Below are 23,052 nucleotides of genomic sequence, written 5' to 3'. Positions count from 1 at the left end.
CACATACAGGTACAAAAAAAGCATTGGGTTTGTTAATTATAAATGCCATATCTACTTTAATGCACAATATGCAATAGCAATCACATTTCAGGATGCTAAACAAATTAAGGTAGTATTTAGCAAAGACATAATATACATTTATATTGCGCTACACATACATTTTATGCAAAGTAACATGTCATTAATGTAAAGATGGCGCATCTTTATATATCATGAACAGGTAGGAAAGCATATCTAAATTGGTCATTTTGAAAAGGGCTCGTTCAAAATTTCAGCCTCTGTGTTTTCTTTTTGTGTGACTGAAATATGTTTGCAATGGGCAGTTTTATAAAATGAATGGCTTCCGTTAGACACCAGCTTTTTGAAAAAATAAATTAAAACTTGGGTTGTTTTTACAGTCAGGCTTTCGAACTACCTATGTAAAAATATTGTACACATAAAAAGGAGTGGTAAAATTTAATAGTTAAATACCCCCCTCAAATGAATAAATACAGTTGTTACAAAAGCATGATTGTACTTGACCAATGATAGACAAAATGAATTATGAAAAATATCCTTGTGTGTAGCAGTTATAATAATTTCACTCAAAACCAAAACTGCCTTACAAAAAGAGAGGGGTAGATCACAGGGGAATGCATCCTATGTGGCAGTTTGCCGGCAGGGCTGCCTTCAAATAAATTCAAATAAACAGAGATAAGATGATAGCTGAAATGTATAGCTGGATGTTCCTTTCAACTTATGGATAATCTAATTTGCTTAGGATTTCTCTCGCTTTAGTTATCAAAGTTTCATTTTCAGCTGGATTTTCAAGTATGCTGTGAAGTTGAGCCATGTAGCTGTCGATTGATTCAGGCGTAGGAACTTCATTGGTAACTGAAAAATTGAAGGGATAAAATAAATATAGAAATTAGTACAAGATGTTTTGACTTCAGAAGTGTAAATGCAATTTTTTAAATGTTACACTTATTCTTCTTTTCTATGACATTGGGAATTATAACCAAAATTGCAGTACACGGAAATCCTGAAAATATCCTGCTTTTTAAAGCATAGAGGAATTACTGCCTTATTATCACCTTAAATACTTTTGTTGAATTGTATTGCAAATAAAATCTTAAGAACTTTAGTTCTGGACAATACTTTCAGCCTTGATGTACAGGTACACCTGAATGTACATCTACTTAGTATTAAAATATGTTATTAATTGTAATTTAACAAATCTACTTCAATAGGACATAAAAATATCTCCTAAAAAATACATGAGTTTGCCCGAATAACCTAAATATTTAATTATTACTTATTTATTTATTTATCAATCAGTAGTTAGTAGCAGTTGAACTTTTCACCTCTCTAGCCCCTCAGAAGAACCCATTAATGGTTAACATAATGCTTCAATATCCTTCTAATAAAAACAATGATTTTGAAACTGTCATTAACTGAAAATAATAAGGGGTGCCATTTCCAAAAATTGGGGAGGAGGGAGTGATCACATTTAGATTCAGGATGACATTTTACATAAGAATCAGGGAGAAAAATTTTAAATGGTTTTTTTTTTTTTTGCTGCACAATGATATTAAAAGAATTGAACTTCAAATGTTTTAACACATACAGAAAAAATACAATAGCATACAGCTTTTTTGATTTAGATCTGATTACAGTAGAACTTTCATATATCGAACTTCCACATATCAAAATTTTCTGCACATCAAAATCCCATAGAATAATTTATTTCTATATTTCGAAAAAATCTCTATAGCTCGAAAAAATTTCAAGGCATTCATAGATTTTTTTTCCCACTTTTGACTGTTTGTCTCATGAAAAATGAAAGTTAGGGGAGAAAATTATGTTCACTAAAGTTTCCTACGAAACTCATAAAGAATCTGGGGTTGAGGGGTATGTGGATAGGTTGTTGTTTCGTTCTGGAGTTCTTAAATTCCCTCAAGTTTATTTCAAATCTTAGTTGTAACCATTAACATTGTAAAATCAGTTTCAAATTCTCCCTTTTGTCTGTTGATTATTATTCTTAGTCTTTTTAGCTTCAGTAAAAATCATTCAAGTTAAGTACATTGATTTTTTACTTTTCTCTCGATTACATTGTCAAAACGAAAATCCGCTAATGTTGCAGATCATGTTGAATTGCCGAAGAATGAAAATGTATGAAGGCTCAAAAGTAATTTCTGTTCATTTTTTTTAATTATTAACCTTTATTTAATCCGATGCTGGTATAAATTAGAAATTGGGTTCCATACACGAAAATAAGCTTTAATTTTAATGTTTTAGGAGATTCTTATGATAAAATAAAATTGTTTCTACACATCGAAATTTCTATATATCGATTTTTTTTCTAGCAATTTGCTACTTTGATATATGGAGATCCGACTGTATTTTGGTTTTTCTAAACGTACTTCAAGGATTTTAGTTATTAATTGCGCTGCATTTATGAACATACGTAATATTTGAAAAATATCTTTTAAAAAAACATTTTAAGCTTGAAAATAACTATTTTTTAAGGTAGGAAAAGATTTGAACAAAAATGACCTAAATCACATTTATCATTAAAGGGACCAAGAATAATTGCACACTAAATGTGAAAAAACCTGGGCAAGTTTAACTAGAATTCTCTTTTACTTTTGAAAGCAAAAATAAGACAAGTAATTGTGTCATGTTTTGAATGAGCATGACACATTATTTTTTTTTTTTAGACTGAGTACACTTCAAAATATTTTCTGTATTAAAAATGTTTTTAACGACCCATTGAGTAAGATCATATGAATTGTTTCACTTCATTACCAAAGCCTATGAAAAGCAATCTGAATTAATGTAATCATGCAGTTCACTAATGAAATTACGATATACTCTATAATATATTTCTGAACCTTAACATGAAATATGTAAAATCTGTGGAGTGTAAAATGAGATTTTGTTTAGAATAAAATTGAATTGATGAACCCCAAAACCAGTCAACCCAAGAGGTGATTGGTTTTTGGGCTTATCAATCCAGTTAAAAGTTCATAGTTTTCAATAATACGTATGTTTTGAGCAGAGGAATTCTGTATTGAACAATTTAATTTCATGGCCATATTAGTGTATACAGATTTATTTTTTCTTTTTTTAACTGTTCTTCATTTGTGAAGAATAAGAAAAATAATGGCAACATTACTAGGTTTTGAAAATATAATTTAGCCTCTAAAGCAGCAGTTTCCAACCTTTTTTCCCTTGGGAACCCCTTTCAAACTCCAAAAGAAGTTGGTGAAACCCTTGGGTACTAAGTAATAAGCAAAAAAAAAAAAATGCATCTTTTTTTTTTTTTAGTTTGATGCTGCTGCATAGTTTATTACGAGAACGAAAACACAATTGGAAAGTATATTTACAAATATTGATACAAACTAAAATGATCGTTAAAAAATGAATACAAATTGAATTCACCAAAAATAAGAATGATCTCTAAAATACCTTTCAGGGAACTCTCAGATTAAATAAATGAACTTTTTTTCTTACAGTAAAATGAGAAAGATCTCTAGGTTTAAGTCTCCTTGAAGAGAACTATGAGTCTTGCTCTTTGATAAAGTTATACTGTATACATTAATTGTTTGATTACTGAAGAATTTTCTCTTGTAATTATACTATAATTGAGAAGTAAAATGCATATACTATTGAAAAATAATAGCGTCGTCTATTTTCAATATACGCATTTACTCCAATTTTTACACAATATGTAATTTTTAACAAAACAAATATTTTTAAGCTCACTTACTACAAGAGAAATTTTCTACACAAATTTCACAAATTCCTTATTTACATATAGCGCAAATTAAGTTGCATGGTTAAACTTCATTGATTTTTTTTTCCTGTATAAATCTCACACTGCTAAACTTTCACCCACGAAAGTTTTAATTTTTCGTACTTCCTGCGGCATTCTTGGATTGCTAGCCATTCTTTCCCTTTCTCGACAATAAAACTTGAAGTTAGTTGTAGTCAGTGTAATGTGAAAATAATAGCAAAAAACAACAGCATGATCTCACTTCTATACATTTTTAACTCAACACAAGAGAGACCGTGAGAGCTCTTAGTCGGATTCAAATGGTAAAGAAACTAAACATCAAAATATTTTAGATGCTCATATATGCTACTGCTACATGTAATGTTTCCATCAAGTTTAATCAGTCTTTCCTATCAAAAACCTCAGAGGAAACGAAAGCTTTCTTTCAAATTTTTTCATTTGAGGACATTGTATTCATAAGTACAGCTTTTTCAGCATGGGTTCAAGGCTATCATTGTCAAAGAAAGCGCTAAAACCGGCACTTTGCAATGACATAGAAAATTATTCAAATGTAACATATGTCAGGAAGTAAGCAAATATTTTCAAGTTAAGAGTGTCGAATGTGCGAGAGACAAATGAATAAAAAAGGAGCAAAATTTATTTGAAACCGCTTGAGCATGAATCTTCATCAGAAACAGGCATGTTAAAACTCCACCATTATAATATTTTTTTCGCGAACCTCTTGAAAACCTCTCGCGAACCTTCAGGGTTCGCGAACCACGGGTTGGAAACCGCTGCTCTAAAGCATTGAAATAATACACACAGGATAGGCAGAGAAGGATCTTAGTTGATTGAAGCTATGGTTGTAAATGCAACATATTTTAAATTTAAAGCAATAAATTCTAAAACTTGAAAAATCATTTTTTAAACCATCTTTAAATGATTGTAATCAATTAATTTAAAAAAATCACTTGATCCAAATTGTGATTTAAATTAAGCTGTTTGAAATCAATGAACCCTCATTTTAACCCAAGAAAAATAGTTTTTATGTAACCAAATTACTCAATATTTTACTTTTTGCATAATATATAAGATGTAATTGATATCGAAAAAATAAATCTGGAGAGTACTCAACTTACAGCTATACATCAAACATTTTGATTTTTTTTTTTTTGTCTAGTGAGTTAAGATAGTAAAAGTAATATGCAGAAAAAGAAAATGAAACAAACAAAATTTTTTAATGATTCAACTCTAATTGCTTGGACATCAAAATGGAAAAAATTTAAGAAAAATCATATCTTTCACAGAAAGATTTAAAAAAAAAAAATGAATGTATAGATAATTTTGCTGCTAGTTTGGGAGGGAATCTACTATTAAGTGTTTAATACTAATCTGAATGTGCAACAAAAGTAACAGGATAATACTAACAAGACTCCAAAAACATACTATTAATATAGAATTATCAAACAATTTGCCAGAAGTTATACTTACTTGGCAAAGGAAAATCGGAAAAATTATCTAATAACATGTTGCGCAAAGCTTCCAAATGCTGCTGCATTGCAATATTATTGCTACGCTGCTGAGAATTCTCCACTTCAAGCTTCTCCACAGCTGATTTCATATTTTCAATATGTTTTGTTAGGATTGCATTCTGTTCTTCATACTCAGTATTTGACTTTCTGAGTTGACGTAGTTCGGCTTCTCGTGCTAAAGAAAATAATTTTAAAGACAAAAATTAATTTCATGATTTTCACAGAAGAGTTTGAAAAAATAAAAAAATTATGTTTAATTTCAGAAGTACAGAACCATATAAAGCATCTAGAAGCAAAGGGGTGTAAGTGCCAAAACTAAAAATTTGGGGGTAACTGATACAAATGGTAGAAGAAATTATAACCTTTCTTATGGCAAGAAATATTAGCCCTGGTAGGTGCTGCTATACAGCATGATTTCAAAAAGCTTTTCAATGAAAATTCACCAAGGGTTTGAACTTAGCGCGCATTGTAATTAAAACTTAAAAAAGGTCACTTACATTCCTTTGCTTCTAACTGCCTCATGTGTTTAATACTGTACTATTATATTAATCTTTTGAATACATATCAAAGTCACAGTGCAAAATTTTCAAGCTCCAAACAATTATTATGCAGGCAGTTTGCCAAGACAAAAAAAGCTTAAGCTACATTTGTCCATGACCCTTAAAAACCAGTTTTGTTTCCAATTATAATAAAAATTCCATTTATTGCAATGTAATTACAGTGAAGCATCGTTTATACGTTTTTGAAAGAACCGTATGAAAAAAGCGTATAATGAAAAAATATATAATAGGTCTACGTTAATGTGTATTCGACTCTGCAGGGACCAATTTAAAAAACCGAGTAATTGGTAAAAATGTATAAAAGAGAAACGTATAAACGGTGCTTCACTGTAATTGTAATGATATGCAATTGCTTGTATTGAACTAAAATGTTTTTATGGATTTTATTTTCTTTTTTAAAGGTCTTATGCATCCATCATGCAGAAAATTGAATAAATTTCTTGCTATAATTAATGATTACTCTTTTTTCCCAAACTTACTCCTTAAAATAAAACTGCAGGTTGTATGCTGGATTGGAACTATCTGAAATTATATGGCATACTTTCCTATAACAAATGAAATATATTTTCTTGAAAATAAAGATAAACAAAATCACACACATTTCTTAGTAAATGCATATCTATGATGTTTACTCCATGGATACTGTAAAGTAACCAAGTAGAATTATTAATGAAGTTTGGTTAAAACTTAAATGTTAATATTAAAATAAGATAATTCAAACACAAAAGTTATTGTCAAAAAGTAAAAACAAAATGCATCCAATAAAAAAATCAAAATTAGAATATTTTAGGAACAGAACTAAATAACTCGAAGGTAATAAAGTACATAACTACATTATACAGGGTATCTAAGAAAGTAGGTTAAAAAGGATGATTTCTTGAACATAATTTACAGGAAAACAATGACAATAAATATTGTTGGAAGACAGAGAAACAGTTCCAAGTTTATCATTATCACAAATGTTCAATATAACTTTCTTTCATTGATCCGTAAATATCCCATCCATTGGTGAATTAGTTTTTGCCACAGAGTTGTCAGCATGTTTCTGTGGATCAAACAAATTGATTCTTAATTTTAGTTACGGAATGAATACAGGTATAGGCTCAGTGTAACCTCACTTGGTATTCAGTTAAAATTACGCCACCCATTTGGGGTCATGATTTTTTGACTGGACACCAAATGAATTTACACTCAGCCACTTCCAGCATCCATTCCTGAACTAAAATCAGAAATCAGCACTTCGATTTGACCGACAAAAGCATGCCGAAAAATCTGTGGCAAGAAATGTTTATCGATAGTACATTTGCAGAGTTTTGTTACTCTGTAGGGAGTCGCATCCAACCTTAAAGATAGGGGACAGTTTCTCTATCTTACAACAACAATCAGGTACTTGAATTTTTTTTCTTGTAAATTACATTCAATAGATCATACTTCTTGGCCACCATCCTGTTTGAAGACAAGCTGTACTTTGGTTGCAACAATTCAAACTATTCATTCTGTCGAAGAGAAAGTTTTAAAATTTTTTACAAGAAAACATAGGAACAGTTGATTCAGAGAAATTCCTAAAGAGTTTAGTAAAGATTTTTTAAATGTAATTTTGAATGATTCAAACTTATTTCTTTTCTTAATTTTACTTTTAGGTGTGATATAGAACTTCTTCTGTTCACAAAAACTAAAAATATAAAATTTGCTATCCCCACAAATACATTTTGGACCCCCCCTTTTCCATATAAAAAGAATATTAGATGAGAAAAAAAGTCTTAAAACCTATAAGGGTTTGTAGTGTGGTTTAGCAATAAAAGTTTGTTTGAAATATTTTCTTACTAATACCTTTATTGTGATCCAAAAACTCCTCAGTGAAAATAGGGATGTCAAACCCAGGTGCTTCACCATCGTGATGAGATTCATGCATTTGCTATTATTTAGAAGAAAAAACAAAATACACAAAAAGGTAATTACTTTTTGTAACTAATTTAAGCAACAATTTCAGTAACTTTAAGCAAATGTAATATTTATTTTTGTTTTTAATACTTCAATATTTAGAACCCCCCCCCCCCCCCCCCGTTTCTTACTTCATTTCGTCTCAGACATAATTCAATATTAACTAGAAAACTTTAATAATGAAGGATATACACCATTTAGAATCCACTTTACACTAACTTTTGAATATCTTGTCTAGATCACAAAAGTTCAGTTCCAACAAAGAAATTTGGGATACCTGAACTGACTTAGAGCAAAAGAAGCATTGAATCAAAATAGAACATTAGTTTTTAATTTACACTTTTCTTCTAAGACACTGCTCTTTCTCATACTCGAATTGAGCTTGCGCTCGAATTGAAGTGGTTAAACCCTTATAAACAAAAATTAACTTTTCACAAAGCTGTGCTTTACAGTTTGATACAAAAAAATAAAGAAATCACTTTCTTTCCTTTTTAAACATGCTCCTCATTCAAGAGCTGTCCCGTCCTCCCAGCTTTGAAAAATTAATGTTTTGAAACATAAAAAGGCCTGGTTTTTGTTGATTTCCAATAAAATTTGCATGGAGTATGCACCCCCCCCCCTCCCCCAGAAAGTTTTTAACTGATGGTGTGTTTTTGAATAAAGAATGTACAACAGTCTCATTTGTAAGTCAGCATAATAAAAAAATTAAAAAGGCAAATGTTAGAAAGACATAAACAAAGTTTAACTTTGTCTTAGATTAAATTAAGTTTAAAAGTGAATAAATAGCAAGACAAATGCAAAAATTATTTCAACTTCATTTTAACGAATTAATTTTTCAATGAAGAAATCAAGTTAAAATACAATGAAATTCAAACACCAGCTTTACAACCTTTTGGAAGAGCTTCAAAAAAAGAGGACTGTTATTGTTCCTCTACACTATTTGGAACAATATTTTGAAGCTTCTTTAAATGTTAATGCATTACAACAGAAACATCAATACTCTGTCTAAGATTATTTTTGAAAAAAAAAAAAAAAGACTTGCAAAGAATAAAGGGAAAAAAGTAGCGTGATATTTTCAAAATTGAGAAATACCTATGAAATTGACACATAAATCAAAGTTACATATCATTAATTGTTAGATGCAGTATTTTCCTGAGTACTATCTGTTTAAAAGATGTAAAACTAATGAGGTGAGGATTATACTTTTTCGTGGATTATCTGTGCTTTTTCTTTTCTCAATGACAACGCATTGAACCTTAATTTATAGCAAGATTCACCAATGGATATCATTTTGTAAACTGTAGGGTTGTTTATTTTACATAGCTTCAATTTTCCTCTTGCACGATTCAAGCTGCATAAAATAAACAATGGTACAGTCATGAAAGAAGCAGTCTACATTTGAACTAGACTGTTTGTTCCTTTGTCTTTAAGTAATAAGCCTATTACAATCACGATTTCTAGCAACTAATACAGTATAACTTTGATTTAGCAATTTCCTTAATTTAAGATACTACACTTCACTGGTCTGGGTTTAAAGTCTATGCTCTCTATGCTCCTCGGTTTAATGATAACTTTTCCCTGTTCTTTGACAAATGTTAAATCGAGATTATACTGCAATTATTTTTAGACTAATTTTGATTATACCTCAAAAATTAATACTTCATGTTTTTAAATTAGCTGCTAAAATTGTATGTTAAATCAAAACAATTTTGTTCTTTGACATCATATTATCCACGGATTATACAAAGATTTTTTTTCTTCAGGTCAATTTTAAGGCTTATGGAATATATGCTGCTGTGGATAGTAGGAAAATATGGTAGTTTAGGTTGAACTTATGATAAGTGATGTAAAACTGAGAGCATAAAAACCTGACGCATAAGGGAGAGATTACTTAATTGAAAAGCTATATATTCCCAAAATTTTATTCATTTATTTTCTGAATGGTTTGCCAAAATTCAATATCACTGCAGATTTCAGAAAACTAATAAGACATAGATTGTGAACTTACATCAACTGCTGAAGATGTGTAGTATGATCCATCTCCATCTTCATATTCTAAGACATATTCAAAATGTGAATCATTAAATTGATTAAATGAAATCATAAAAAAAAGCAAAAGTTTAAAATACATTTTGAAATTATTCTAATAAACAAGATTCAAACCTTTTCGTTTTTTTTCTTGTTGTTTTTTAAATATTTTGTACGCTTCTGTTTGCTGGTACTGCTCTAACTCTTTCATGTACCGTTCCTTATCTTTTTCAGCTTCTTCTAAATATTTCTGTTGGGGTGGAAAAAAATAGTAATAATAAAATTAGAACTGCTGGGATTTAAATTAGTATCATTTACCAAAACAAATTGAATTTTGTATTGAAACTTCATGATGACACTAAAAAATAATTAAATTCTAAAAATATAAAACCATTTTGAGGAAGAAAATTAGAATAATTTCCGAAATTTAATGACTGGAAAATGAAAACAGTAGTCAATTGGTCAGAATCCGTCCAGACAATTTTAACTTACGGTTATTTTATAAATAAGTGATTTTCCAGGTACATTTGTTAAACCATATGAAATTTTTAACAAATACATTGAAGTCCTAAACACAAAAACAAATTGTTAAGTATAATACCTGACACACAATTGTATTACTTTTAGGCCTTAATATTCATCATAACGTTTTTACAGTTCATAACTATGTGCAGAACTTTAGAATTAGAGATACCATTGCAATGCAATTCAAGCAATACATATTACATTTAGAAAGAGAGGGTTGTGGAAAGTTTATAAGCAAATATAAAAGAAGCATTTTTAAGCTATATGGCGTGAAAAGTTAATAAATCTAAAAAGCATTTTTGTTGAATTCATACTAAGGGTTTGATATTTTACTTTCAATGTATGATTCCACAGTATCCTTAGTGACCACACTACGTAATGCCAATGCTTTTGTTACCTATTAGTTCTTTCATCAGCATTAATTGAAGTTTATCACATGTAGAGGAATATGAGTATAAGATGTTAAACTTGATGTTAAGCTCTTAATCCTACCTTAATTAAGAGCTTAAGATCAAGCTCAACTCTCATTGAAAGCATTTGCTATTTCTTAATTATAATTAATTTTAATACAATAAATTTTTATTACTTTTTTAAATTTAACAATTAATTATAATTTTGCAATATTGTGTGTAGTTCATTTTATACTATATGTTATGAAATTTTCTTCTGTTTGAAAGTTGCTTACTCGGGTGGCATCTTACTTTCTTACACAGTGCAACGTGAATAACTCAAATGCCTCTAATTCAAATTTGTAGATAATTAGGAGATATTTTCTAGTCTCTTAACCTCCCTATGAAAGCAATGTTACTTTTTTAACTTAAAAGTTTTCATCATATTTTTTGCTGGAACCTCCAGCTTCAAATTATTCAAGTTTGCACTTTACATTGTTCATCTGAGTGAAATCAGACTGTCCATTACTCATTACCAAAACAAAAAAAAAAGTTTTTTTTTTTTTGAGCAATCACGATTGCTTATTGTTCTCATTTGACAGTCCTTGACGTTGTGGTTCCTTTTTCAGCTTGGACCAGCAGCATCACCACCTACCGGCGCGGCTGCTCTGGTCCTGAGCACTGTCCCCCGGAATCCACTTCTGCTGGGTGGGGGCGTCCATATCCTACACACGCATGCTTATACACCCTCGCCAACATGCGCACGCCTTTACACACATACACAGGCCTACGTGCACACACTTAAGCCTGCACACACACAACTATACACACATAACCGCCCAGGAGGAGGGACATGCTTGGGGAGGGGAGCCATTTCTTGAAACAATAGCTCTAATGAGCAGGGTCTTTTCGCCACTCGTGATTGCGAAAAACATAATTTGAATTCAAAGTTTCAGAATTCAAATAAGAGTTGATTGGAGGAAGAGAGTCAGGGTTTTTTTTTTTTTTTTAATTTAGTGCAGTTTTAGCAGGTGGTTGATGGCTTAGGTAAAATTCTTTCAGGGGATGAAGGGGATTTCAGTAGATGAGAGAAAGTTTATGAAAAACTGATTTAGACCTTCCTGTTCGAAATGCTAGAGCTAGGCATTTGTGAAAATCTCATTAAGAAACAGAGCAGGAAGGGTTATATTGGGTTGTTCGGAAAGTCATTTCGTTTTTTTTGGGGAACATGAAAGACAGTTTTCGTATAATGAATAAATATTTTGTTAAATTATATATTGGCCATTCTGGTCCAACACTTTTTGCCATCTTTCTGGCAGTAACATAATTCCCCTCTCATAAAAGTTTTGGTCCTTGCTGGCAAAAAACTGGTTCAGGTGGTTTTTGACATCTTCATTTAAGGTAAAGGTTTTGCCATCCAAAAAATTTTGCAGGGACCGGAACAAATAGTAGTCGGAAGGTGCCAGATCTGGAGAATATGGCGGATGTTGCAGTACGTCCCATTCAAGCTGTAAAAGTTTTTGGCGAGTGACCAAACTTGAGTGAGGTCTCGCATTATCCTGGTGGAACACTACACCCTTCCTGTTGATTAATTCGGGCCTCTTCTCTTTAAGTGAATCATTCAATTTGTCCAGCTGATGACAATAGACTTCTGAATTAATCGTTGTATTGTCCGGCAAAAGCTCAAAAAAAAAAAAAAAAAAAACGATTCCTTTGACATCCCACCAAACGGAGAGCATCACCTTTTTTTGGTGAATGTTGGCTTTTGACACGCTTTGAGCCGGTTCATCTTTTCTGCTCCATGACCTCTTGCGTTTAACATTGTTGTATACAACCCATTTTTCGTCCCCAGTAATAATCCGCTTCAAAAATGGATCATTTTCTTGATGTTTGAGGAGCGAATCACACGCGTCAACGCGACGACACAAATTTCGCTCCGTAAGGACATGGGGCACCCACACATCGAGCTTCGAGGTTAAGCCCATGCCTTTCAAATGGCCATAAACAGTCGAATTCGACAAATTTAATCTCTCACCGATCTCTCGTGTGGTTATTCGCCGATTTGCATCAACTAATGCCTTTATCGCATCTTTGTCAGCTTCGACCGGCCTTCCAGACCGTGGTGCATCTTCGACATCAAAATTGCCGGATCGCAATTTTGCAAACCAGTTCTGGCACTGGCGTACTGTTAACACGCCTTCTCCATACACATCCGTCAATTTTTTTCTCGCTTGGACAGCATTTTTACCTTTTCTGAAGTAAAAAAGTAAAATATGACGAAAATGCTGCTTATTGCTCTCCATATTTAAAAGGGCACCAACCAAAAACTACTGCGTAGAATTAATAGAACTTTTTCACACACAAGCCTTGCAATATCAGCTCTCAAGACATATAATGGTTATGCGGCTTAAGTGTGAAGTTGGTTTCGAAAAAACATAATTAAGTCCTCTGACGGGAAAAAACGAAATTACTTTCCGAACAACCCAATAATTAAAAACAGAAAATATTTAATGACTAAATGGTTAAAAAAAATTGTATCAAATTATGGATTGAATTTAAATTATTTATAGTAGAATTGTGAGAATCTAAGAAAGTATGATATTCAAAAAATAGAAACTAAAAGAGAAAAAGAAAAAAAAAAAATTCCAAAACGAGAAAAATTCTTAATTACTGCAAAATTATCCTTAATAGAACAATCTAAATACATGCATAAGGGGGGGGAATGAAATTCAGTACATTAAAACTTAAAAATTGACATTTTTGTTTTTAACTTTTGTTTATAACTGCAAATAAAAGTACCTTTATGCTGATTAAAACTTTCATAAGAGCTAAGAGTGCACAAATAGCATCAGGAATATCTTAATAGGAAGGGAACAATAAGAGAGGAAGGAGAGAATAGAAGAGATAGATTCCCCCTCTCCCTAAGAAAGTATTCTAAGATATTTTTCATGTTTTCCTGAAATGTGTTGCAAAAAAGACAAACTATTTGCTTTTGTATGAGCTCATGCAACGTAAATGTGAGTAATTAGAGCATTACTTGTGTCAAACTTAAATCTTAACTATAATTAGCATGACAGGACAGAAATAACTTGTCATTAGCATGTTATAATATTTTTGGTAAAATAATTTCAAAAAATCACATTATTTATTTGTAAGAGCATAATTTTATGCTATTTAACTGCACATATTCATTAAAATATTGAAGCACAAACCTGCTTTTCTTGAGACTGAAGCTTGCTCCATTCACAAGCAAGAATTTTGGTTACTTCTGAAAAACTGGCTCCAGGGTTTTCACCTCTCACTTTTTCTCTATTTTCATTCAAATAGCGAACATAACCAGTAAGCGGCTGCTTAGGAGCATTCATATCTCTTGGTCCGCGCCTTCTTTTTCGACCTTTAGGCCAGCCACCTCTTCTTTTCTGTGGATAATCTCCCTGAAAAAATTTTTAAAAAATAAAACAATGTAAATTTTAAAAATAAGAAAAATTTTAAATATTATATTTGAAGATCAAAAGGAAAAATATGCAAAATGCATTCTGGGGGCGGGGGGGGGGAGATGTACTCAATGTAAATGTACCAAAAATAGGTAAAACCACCACCACATACAAAGAAACACATTAATTTCCTAAATCCAGGGGAACTTAACATTTATTTTATTTTATTTATCCCCCCCTCCCAAAAAAAATCCTTTTTTTTTCATTTTTTTTTACTTTAACCAAAATGAAACTTATATTTAAGTTATTAATGAAATTATTACTGTATCAACAAATTCTGTGAAACAAGACTAAAAATTTGCCAGTTGTTAAATAACCTAGTCTAGTAAATAAATAATTTTATTATTTTCCTTCTACAATATCCTAGAAACAATTCTTCAAACGTACCTCTTTACTGCAAGCTTTTATCACACTTTAAAGAAATTATCAATTTTAAATGAGAAATGGGATGTTTTTATCACATTGCTTACTTTTGACTTTCATCATAACTTTCATATAAATTAAGGTGCTCATCAAAGCGGCAAAAATCTAAATTGTGATTTTTAATGAATGCAGAATTTAGTTGTTTTACACAAATATGCACCATGATTGGTAAAAAACAACTAGATGGAAGATGTTTGAACAAAATAGCCGGGAAGCTAAACGACAAAAATCAATGGAAAACTACAAATTATGATAAGAAGATGCCATTTGGTAGGAATGTTGTTTATGACTATAAAATGAAATTAAGACCCAGAGGCATTTTCAAAAACCGTTTAAAACCAAGATGGCGGCGTTTTTCAAAATGGCTACCTATATTAGAGTTTTTTTAACATATGTCGTACAAAAGAGGTTTTTATATTGAATTATAGGTTTTTCAGGTCACAGATTTCATTTTGTATGTTGAAAATAAGCTAAATGTTCACTTTGGTGCTTTTTTTTAAACATAATTTTATTACTTACAAAAGAGATTACGTGCTTCTCAAAGTACCAATATAAAAACAGGAAAAATATTAAATGCAAATATGTACAAAAGTATTAGTACTACGTTGTTAGTCAAACAGTGCTTCAATCTTCGCATAAATTTTTGCATAATAGTGTGCAGGACAGACCAACACTTCTGCAGCTACACTTGTTCTTGCCGATTTTACAGGTGCACTTTTTGAGCTCAGTGCACGAATCAGAAATATCCGGTAACTCAGACCATTTCAGCTGCCATCCAACCTTATTCACTTGGAGATGGTGCACATATGATATGTTTGTGATCTTGTTCCCAAATGTGTCCAGCCTTGAAAGCGCTATGCAATACTTGTTGCTGGCAAACTTTCAAGTGGCCTGTTTTTTTTTTTTGTCATAAACCATTTTTTCCTTGCATCATTTAGAGTGTCGCTATTACTAGTGGAAAAGTACAGTAGTACTACAATTTACCTTTCAAAAATGTCAAAAATATTGCTCGGTATAGAACTTTGAGGTTGTGAAATAAATAAAAGCCAGTTTCTTCTTTAATTATCACCCTGCCTCTCAAGTGGATTTTATGGACTTCTCAGTGAATCTAGGAATGTTGTCACAAAACCTATGAAAGCATGAAATCCTGGTAAAGCCTTTCTTTTCCAATAGCTTCATATATGGCAAGCACTGTAATGGATTTACTGTTGATTCCTGTTCCAAAAGCAATCCAAAGGGAAGTTTTTGCAGTACTATTTCCTGTAATGTCGTCACCTATAGTCGTTACAACCTGCACATTTTTTATGGTACTTACAGCTAAACGTACCTAACAGAGCAAAGAACCCTTCTTTGTTATTTGAATTTCTTAAAAATCCTGGCCAATTTTTAGGTAAAGTACCATGTGAAAGCATGACCGTTAATCGTTGGTGTAACATATATGCCCCAAATAAAACCAATTCTCTGGCATTGGAAAGTCTCAATATCTTTACAAACGTAAAGTTTAAATATGTTTTCATAGTAATCAACAAATGTTTTAGAGGTTCGTGGCTTTAAATTACGCACGTCCGTTTTCAATCCATCTAAAAACATCTTTATGATGCAGAGATTGAACTACCATCAGAGCTACATCGATCATTTATTTCGGGAGTTTAAGATAAGAAAATCTAATAGATTATTCTCAAAAATCAGTATTGACCAAGCACACCAACAAAATAATGCAATAGTAAAAGGAAATGGCGGTGCAATAGGATTGACACAGGATCCATCAGCACTTAGGCGTTGGATGGTTCCTTGACCACAAATAAGTCGATTAATAATAGAAGAGTTTAAGTGTGATATTAAGCTAAAACACGAAGAAAATAGTTGACTCCATCTTGAACAGTACCACTCATTTAAAATTAAATATTTTACTAAGGTTCGAGCTCTTTATAGCACTTTCAAGGAACTTGGAAATCCATTTTTGGAAAATGACCAGAACCTTATCGTAATCGATAGCAGTATTATTGTGCACAGTGATGTCAATTCCTTTTCATATACATTTTTTTTTAAATCTTTTGCTGCCGCTGAAAATCACATGGCTTTTAGTGTTTTTTTTTGCCCCCCCCCTACTCCACTTATAAGCCTCAACCGTCACCACTGCTGTTAGGTACGTTAGCTGTAAGTACCATAACAAATGTACAACGACTTTCGATGAAGACATTAAAAGAAATAGTACTGCAAAAACTTCCTCCATTGATGTTACTTGCCCTGACCCAGAAGAAACAAGCTCAAGAATGATAGTGCATCTTCAAGACATGGTAGAAAACCGTTTCAGGAATATTGTCGTGTGCTTTGTTGATGCAGATGTGTTAGTTTTTGCAATATCTTACTTTTTTCCTTGTCGACATTAAGTCTGGAAAAACATTGGATTGCTTTTGTAACAAGAAACAACAGCAAATGCATTACAGTTCATGCCATATATGAAGCTATTGAAAAAGAAAAGGAAAAGAAAAGCTGTACCCGGATTTCATGCCTTCGTATGTTTTGTGACAGCATTCCTAGCTTTACTGGGAAGTTCAAAAAATCAACTTGAAAGGCATGGATGATATTCAAAGAAGCAACTGTGGCGCTTTTATTTAGTTCGCAATCTGAAAGGTACGTAGTAGTACTACTGTACTGTTCCACTAGTAATAGCGTAATTGTAAATAAAGCAAGGAAAGAGTTGAATATGATAAAAAAATCGGCCACTTGAAAGTTTGCCACCAACAAAGTATTGCGTAGTGCTTTCTTTCCAGGCTGAACACATTTTGGGACAAGCTCATTAACATATTATACGTGCACCATCTCCAAGTGAATAGGGTTGGATGGCAGCTGAAATGGTCAGAGTTACTGAAAATTTCTGATTCGTGCACTGAGTTCATTAAGTGCACCTGCAAAATCTGCAAAAACAAGTGTAGCTGCAGAAGTGCTGGTCTGTCCTGCACACTACTATGCAAAAATTAATGCGAAGAATGAAGCAGTGTTTGACTAACGATATAGTACTAATATTTTGGTACATATTTTCATTTAATATTTTCCCTATTTTTATATTGGTACTTTGAAAAGCACGTAATCTCTTTTGTAAGTAATAAAATTATACTAAAAAAAAAAAGAACCAAAATAAAGATTTAGCTTATTTTCAACATAAAAAATGAAATCTGTGACCTGAAAAACCTATAATTCGATACAAAAACCTTTTTTGTACGACATATATTAAAAAAACTCTAATATGGGTAGCCATTTTGAAAAACGCCGCCATCTTGGATTTAAACGGTTTTTGAAAATGCCTCTGGGTCTTAATTTCATTTTATAGTCATAAACAACATTCCTACCAAGTGGTATCTTCTTATCATAATTTGCAGTTTTCCATCGGTTAGCTCCCCAGCTAAAAGTGTAAGGATTTTGTCAGATGTTTGAAATGATTTGAAGTTTTTCTTGCTTTTATCATTTTGTTTTCAACAAAGGTAGTTTTATTACTTAAATTGACCATTAGTAAACTTATTAAAATGTGTAGAGGTCATTGGTATAAATAGCAAAGTATATAATTAAAAAGGCCAAAAAAAAAACAGTCTTTTTTAGTAAAAGCCGGGCAATCTGGCTTTTTTTTTTCTGTAAAGAAGCTAATGAGCATGAAGAACTTCAAGCATAAATTGAGTTTAGCAAAGGATTTTTGAGCAATTCAAAATGCTAGTAAGGTTCTAATTGAATAAGCAATTGAAATTTAAACTTCAATTTGAAAAGGGGGGGTGAGTTTTTTCAAATAATGTACAATTTTAAGGAGGGTAAGAATTTTTCCCATTTAGGCAATAGATTAGAAAATTTAACTTTAAGAAATTAATTACCAAGTGTGAGACTAGTACTTTGATAAAAAATTAGGATACAGTCAAAGCATTTAAAAGGAAGTTTTATGTCTATCTCCCTGGAGCACATACAGAAGGGGGGAGGGACATGTTTGTTGCAAGATTTCAAAGTTATCTCATAAAATTTTATAAGATATTAAAACCTATTGCGGAAGGTAACACTTGATGCTTGAGAACAAAGGTAATTTATGGCTCAAATTTGCAGAAATGGAAATGATCCATGATAGATTTTCTACCACTCAAGTGGATTATAACCAAATGAAATTTGAGGCATCAACAAATGATCGTATTTAAGAGGTGGGATTTTAGGGTTGAAACCCCTTCCAAAATTTTTCAAAACTATTTCAAAATATGCTTTTTACTATATATATTTTTTTAACTTTAAAACTTATTATTACTGTTGCATTCTTTACTTACTTATTTTTTTTCTTTTTTTCAATTTCTTTTAAAAAATAAAATTATTATTATTCACAAATTGTGTAAATGCAGTGCTGCAGAATTTATTTTTTGTGGTAGTTATTGTAATCTTCACGGGCAGATTTAAGGGAGAGGAATAGTGGGCAATCCCCCCCCCCCCAATTTTGGGAGTACTTTAAATAGTAACAAAACATCTTACAAAATCTTAAAACAAAAAATAATGATTTTCTTTCTTTTTCTCTCTTTTGAATATACCAGAAGTGAAAATGAAGAGAAATATTAAAGGCCCTTTTCTGATGGCAGAAAAAAAAAAAAAACACCGTACATAAAATGCAAATAGCAAAGCTGTCAAGAGGGTGCTAAAATTACTGTATTGAAGAGAAAACCATTAGGACAAGTATATAAATGAAAATATAGGATAAACCAGGATTTCTCAATCTTTCTTGACTTTTGACCCCCTTATGAGCACCAAAACCTTCTGCGCCCCCTTCCCATTTGTAACATATATGTAATAATATACACACACAAAATCCTCATATTTCTTATTTTACAACCATTAAGTAGTAAATGAAATTACTGACTGCCACTACCCCAGGGTAGGGGTAATACCGATCAAAGCTGATCTTCCAATATTTTTTATTTTTCCAATAGGTAAGATTAATTAAGGCCCAATTTGAGTCTGTAATAGGAAAAAAAAAATATGTAAGCAATTTTGCATGATTGCGTTTCAAGTTTATCACAAAGTAAATTTTTATATTAATTTATCTTTAGGTGTCTGCCACTACCCCAGTCTCCCCCTAACTCTCCTCCCAAGCAAGAAATTAAAAAAAAGGTTTAATCATACAGTTGAAGTAATAATGGGAAATTAATGATCTAAATACGCCTGAATTCGTTTTTGGGACATCAATTTCGAAACAATACCGGAGGAGAGTCCCCAAACCACCACCCTTTCCATAACCTTACTACCAAAGATAGTCAGAAATAACGCCTTTAACATTTTAATTTTTAAAATTTTCGGATGGCCCTAACCGCCCTTCACCACTTAACATCTCCACAGATAACCTGAATTTATGTTTTTTAATTTAAAAATCCTTTTAAAGCAGGATCTCCGAAATGTTCCTTCTCAAAGATAGCCTAAAATTGACTTAAAGTTAAAAAAAAAAAAGAGGGAACCTCTTCTCCTTCCTCTTTAATTAACAAACATATCCTGAGTTGTGCTTCAGTATATTTCGGGGGAGATACCTCGTCCTCCCAATTCCCTTTACGTCACAAAAGATAGCTTAAATAAATTGCTTATTTAGAATAGTGTCAGTAAGCTTCCCAGAGGAACCCCGATTCCCTAATGTCATCAAAAATAGCGTAACTTCTTGAACAAGTTCCGGAGAAAACCCAAATTTCCTCTACTCTCTACATATACCAAAAATTACAGTATTATACCTTAATTTTGAATATTTCTGCCAGGCAATCCCCTTCCTCCATACATATATTTTCTTCTCCTAATATCCCGAAAGATTGACTAAAAAAACTGTTTTTTACAACTTCAATTTCAAAAAATTTCCAGAGGATTTCAACCGATGCTCTCCTACCTCCATCCTCTGACGTAACCAGAGATATTTTAAAATTGATGTTTTAAGACTAGTAACTTTTATTATTCATTTTGCTTCAAAATAATAAGTTGCACATGAAAAATTTTTCAGTATTAATCTTATCCTAGTTTTTATGAATTACTCCCATTTCCACGTATAAAAATAAATAAAGTAAGAAAGAAAACTCTATAAGGAATCATGAATAGGATGACAGTATCAAGTCTTTGCCACACTTCAGAAAAATTCAAGATCTGGCACTGTTGCCTCCACCTCCAAAATATTCAAATTATGAAGAAAAAAAAAATGGAGAAGGAGGGCTAAGCTTGGCCATCTTGCACCCTCCCTCACATCTCCTTTTTTTTTCAAAAGGAAACACATGTACACCACTGTTAGGGAATGTTTTTACTTATTATCAATTATCATTTGAGTCTAAATAAGTCAGTCAATGTCATTATTGAAATATAAATAATTCAGTCATCAAAAGTTTTGGGAAAATTTGCAGAAATTTGATGAAAATCACTAGTTTCGTGATGATTTAGGCATCATAAATTTCGGAAAAATTACTGTAATCTGATAAAAAGCTCTAAAAGCCTACACAGATTAGTAGAACTGTAAAAAATCTTTATAAAATTGTAAAAACTGACGAGTTTTTTAAAAATTACAAAAAATCATACAAAAATGAGCAGGTAAGTATGAATTACAACTAATCTTGCTCAAAAAAAAGTCTGTCCCCCCAAGAACTCAGCCCTAAATCTGCGTATGGTGAGCCCTAAATGTGCCTATGGTGATCTTCATTTCTTACAAAACAATACTTCAGATCGTGAGTGAAGCTGTAAAAAAAAACATCAAAATTCTTTACATTTAAAAGTGACAACTCTATAAGTTTAAAATACATATTTTTAAGTGTCAAAAATACGAGTGCAAGAAATAGACTAGTTATTAAAAAGGCATCAAATAGTTAATAAGAGTGAAGTTATGCATGCTTACATAATTTTTTTATCTACATTTAATAGATACGTCACCTGTTATATGCAGGGTTCGAAAATACCCGATATTTTGATTTATATCGGATATTTTGATATGTATCTGATATTTTCAATCAGCACAAACTGAAGTCTTCAAAATAGTAAATGCATCCTCAAATCACTTTCTTTTCTTATATTGTTATTACTACATGTCGATTCAAAATTATGATTATTTTTTTATAATTATACCTCATAATTTATTTTACATTTTTATCAATTTTAATGGAGTTAATTTAGCATCAGCTGTTTTACTCATTTTTCTTCTGTTAACTGCTTTTATAGTTTTATTATCCAGAAGTAAAAAAATATGCAGTAGTTGATGCATAGCAAGACCTGACCAATGTTTAATACTTAATGAGGAACTTTCAATATAAATCAAAATTGTTACAAATAATTTTATGAATGTAAAATGAAAAGGAATATTATATTACTTTGTTATATTAATGATGTATTAATACATCATAAAAATATAGTATATAACTTCTTGGTTATTTTTAACAACAAATGAACAATATAACAATGATTAATCAAATTTTCATATTGAAAATACCGTAGTTGGAAAAATAAATATCAAAATATCATGATATTTTCAAAATAAATATCGGATATATATCATGATATATGTCGACCGATATATATCGGCGAACCCTGGTTATATGTGTTCATAAGGTCATATTAATGCCCTTAAAGTACCATCCCCTGATTTGAATAAGTTATTGTTACAAAAGCAAATATAATATACGAGATTTCACGAGAAATGTGTCTGTAAAACCCTCCCCGAAACAAAAGTTTGGTTACGGCCATGTCATGTAGTACCTGGCTGACTTTTAATGGGGATTTGGCTCATGGCCAATTCAAGATCAACGCGATAAAGATTACAAAGGCAATGAGAACATGGACTGATGTCCCCTACATCAGTATTTTGGTTTATGGTCAATGAGGCATTCATGCTTCAGCTTACAGAAGAATTTTATACCTGTTTGATGATGTGAGATCTACACCAATGTTTCACAAAGCATCATCACTCAGCCCTAATATCAGCAGTCACTTTTTTGAAATAGTATACTCACAGAGATAAATATATTCTTTTAATTTGTTGAAGCTTACATTCCTAAATACATTAATTAGTGTAAGTACAGTGAAGCACCGTTTATACGTTTCTCTTTTATATATTTTTATCAATTACACATTTTTTAAATTGGTCCCTGCATAGTCTAATACACATTAATGTAGACCTATTATACGTTTTTTACATTTAATCGCTTTTTTCATACGGTCCCTTCAAAAACGTATAACCGGTGCTTCACTGTAATATTTTTTTCAAAAAATAGTTCATTAATGCTGCATCTAGGTTTGGTTTGGCATAGCACAAATTACCAATTGTGTTTTGGCTTTTCTGCACTCAAAGTCACAAATTTATTTTTTGAGAGCGTAATTAAATGATTTCTCCCCCCCCCCCCCTCCCGCCCTCCTCATCCATTTAGTGAACTTGAAGCC

The 23,052-nt window shown here is 31.5% G+C and overlaps 1 protein-coding gene across 2 annotated transcripts in view; it reads right to left on the bottom strand.

The window, feature by feature from the left end:
• Nucleotides 1-23,052, bottom strand: part of LOC129217388 (high mobility group protein 20A-like) — a 37,509-nt gene continuing 14,457 nt past the window's right edge. For both annotated transcript variants that reach the window (XM_054851683.1, XM_054851684.1), the window contains exons 4-9: nucleotides 13,945-14,166; nucleotides 9,954-10,068; nucleotides 9,799-9,845; nucleotides 7,680-7,764; nucleotides 5,249-5,464; nucleotides 1-873 (exon numbers count right to left, since the gene is read on the bottom strand). In XM_054851683.1, the coding sequence (XP_054707658.1) occupies nucleotides 737-873; nucleotides 5,249-5,464; nucleotides 7,680-7,764; nucleotides 9,799-9,845; nucleotides 9,954-10,068; nucleotides 13,945-14,166 (822 nt within the window). In that variant the 3' untranslated portion in view covers nucleotides 1-736. The remainder of the gene's footprint in view (nucleotides 874-5,248; nucleotides 5,465-7,679; nucleotides 7,765-9,798; nucleotides 9,846-9,953; nucleotides 10,069-13,944; nucleotides 14,167-23,052) is intronic.

Source organism: Uloborus diversus, chromosome 2 (genome assembly GCF_026930045.1).
Source record: "Uloborus diversus isolate 005 chromosome 2, Udiv.v.3.1, whole genome shotgun sequence".
In the NCBI taxonomy this organism is placed as follows: Eukaryota; Metazoa; Arthropoda; class Arachnida; order Araneae; family Uloboridae; genus Uloborus; species Uloborus diversus.
Note: the sequence above shows the minus strand (reverse complement) of the source record. Positions and strands in the feature narration are given on the sequence as shown.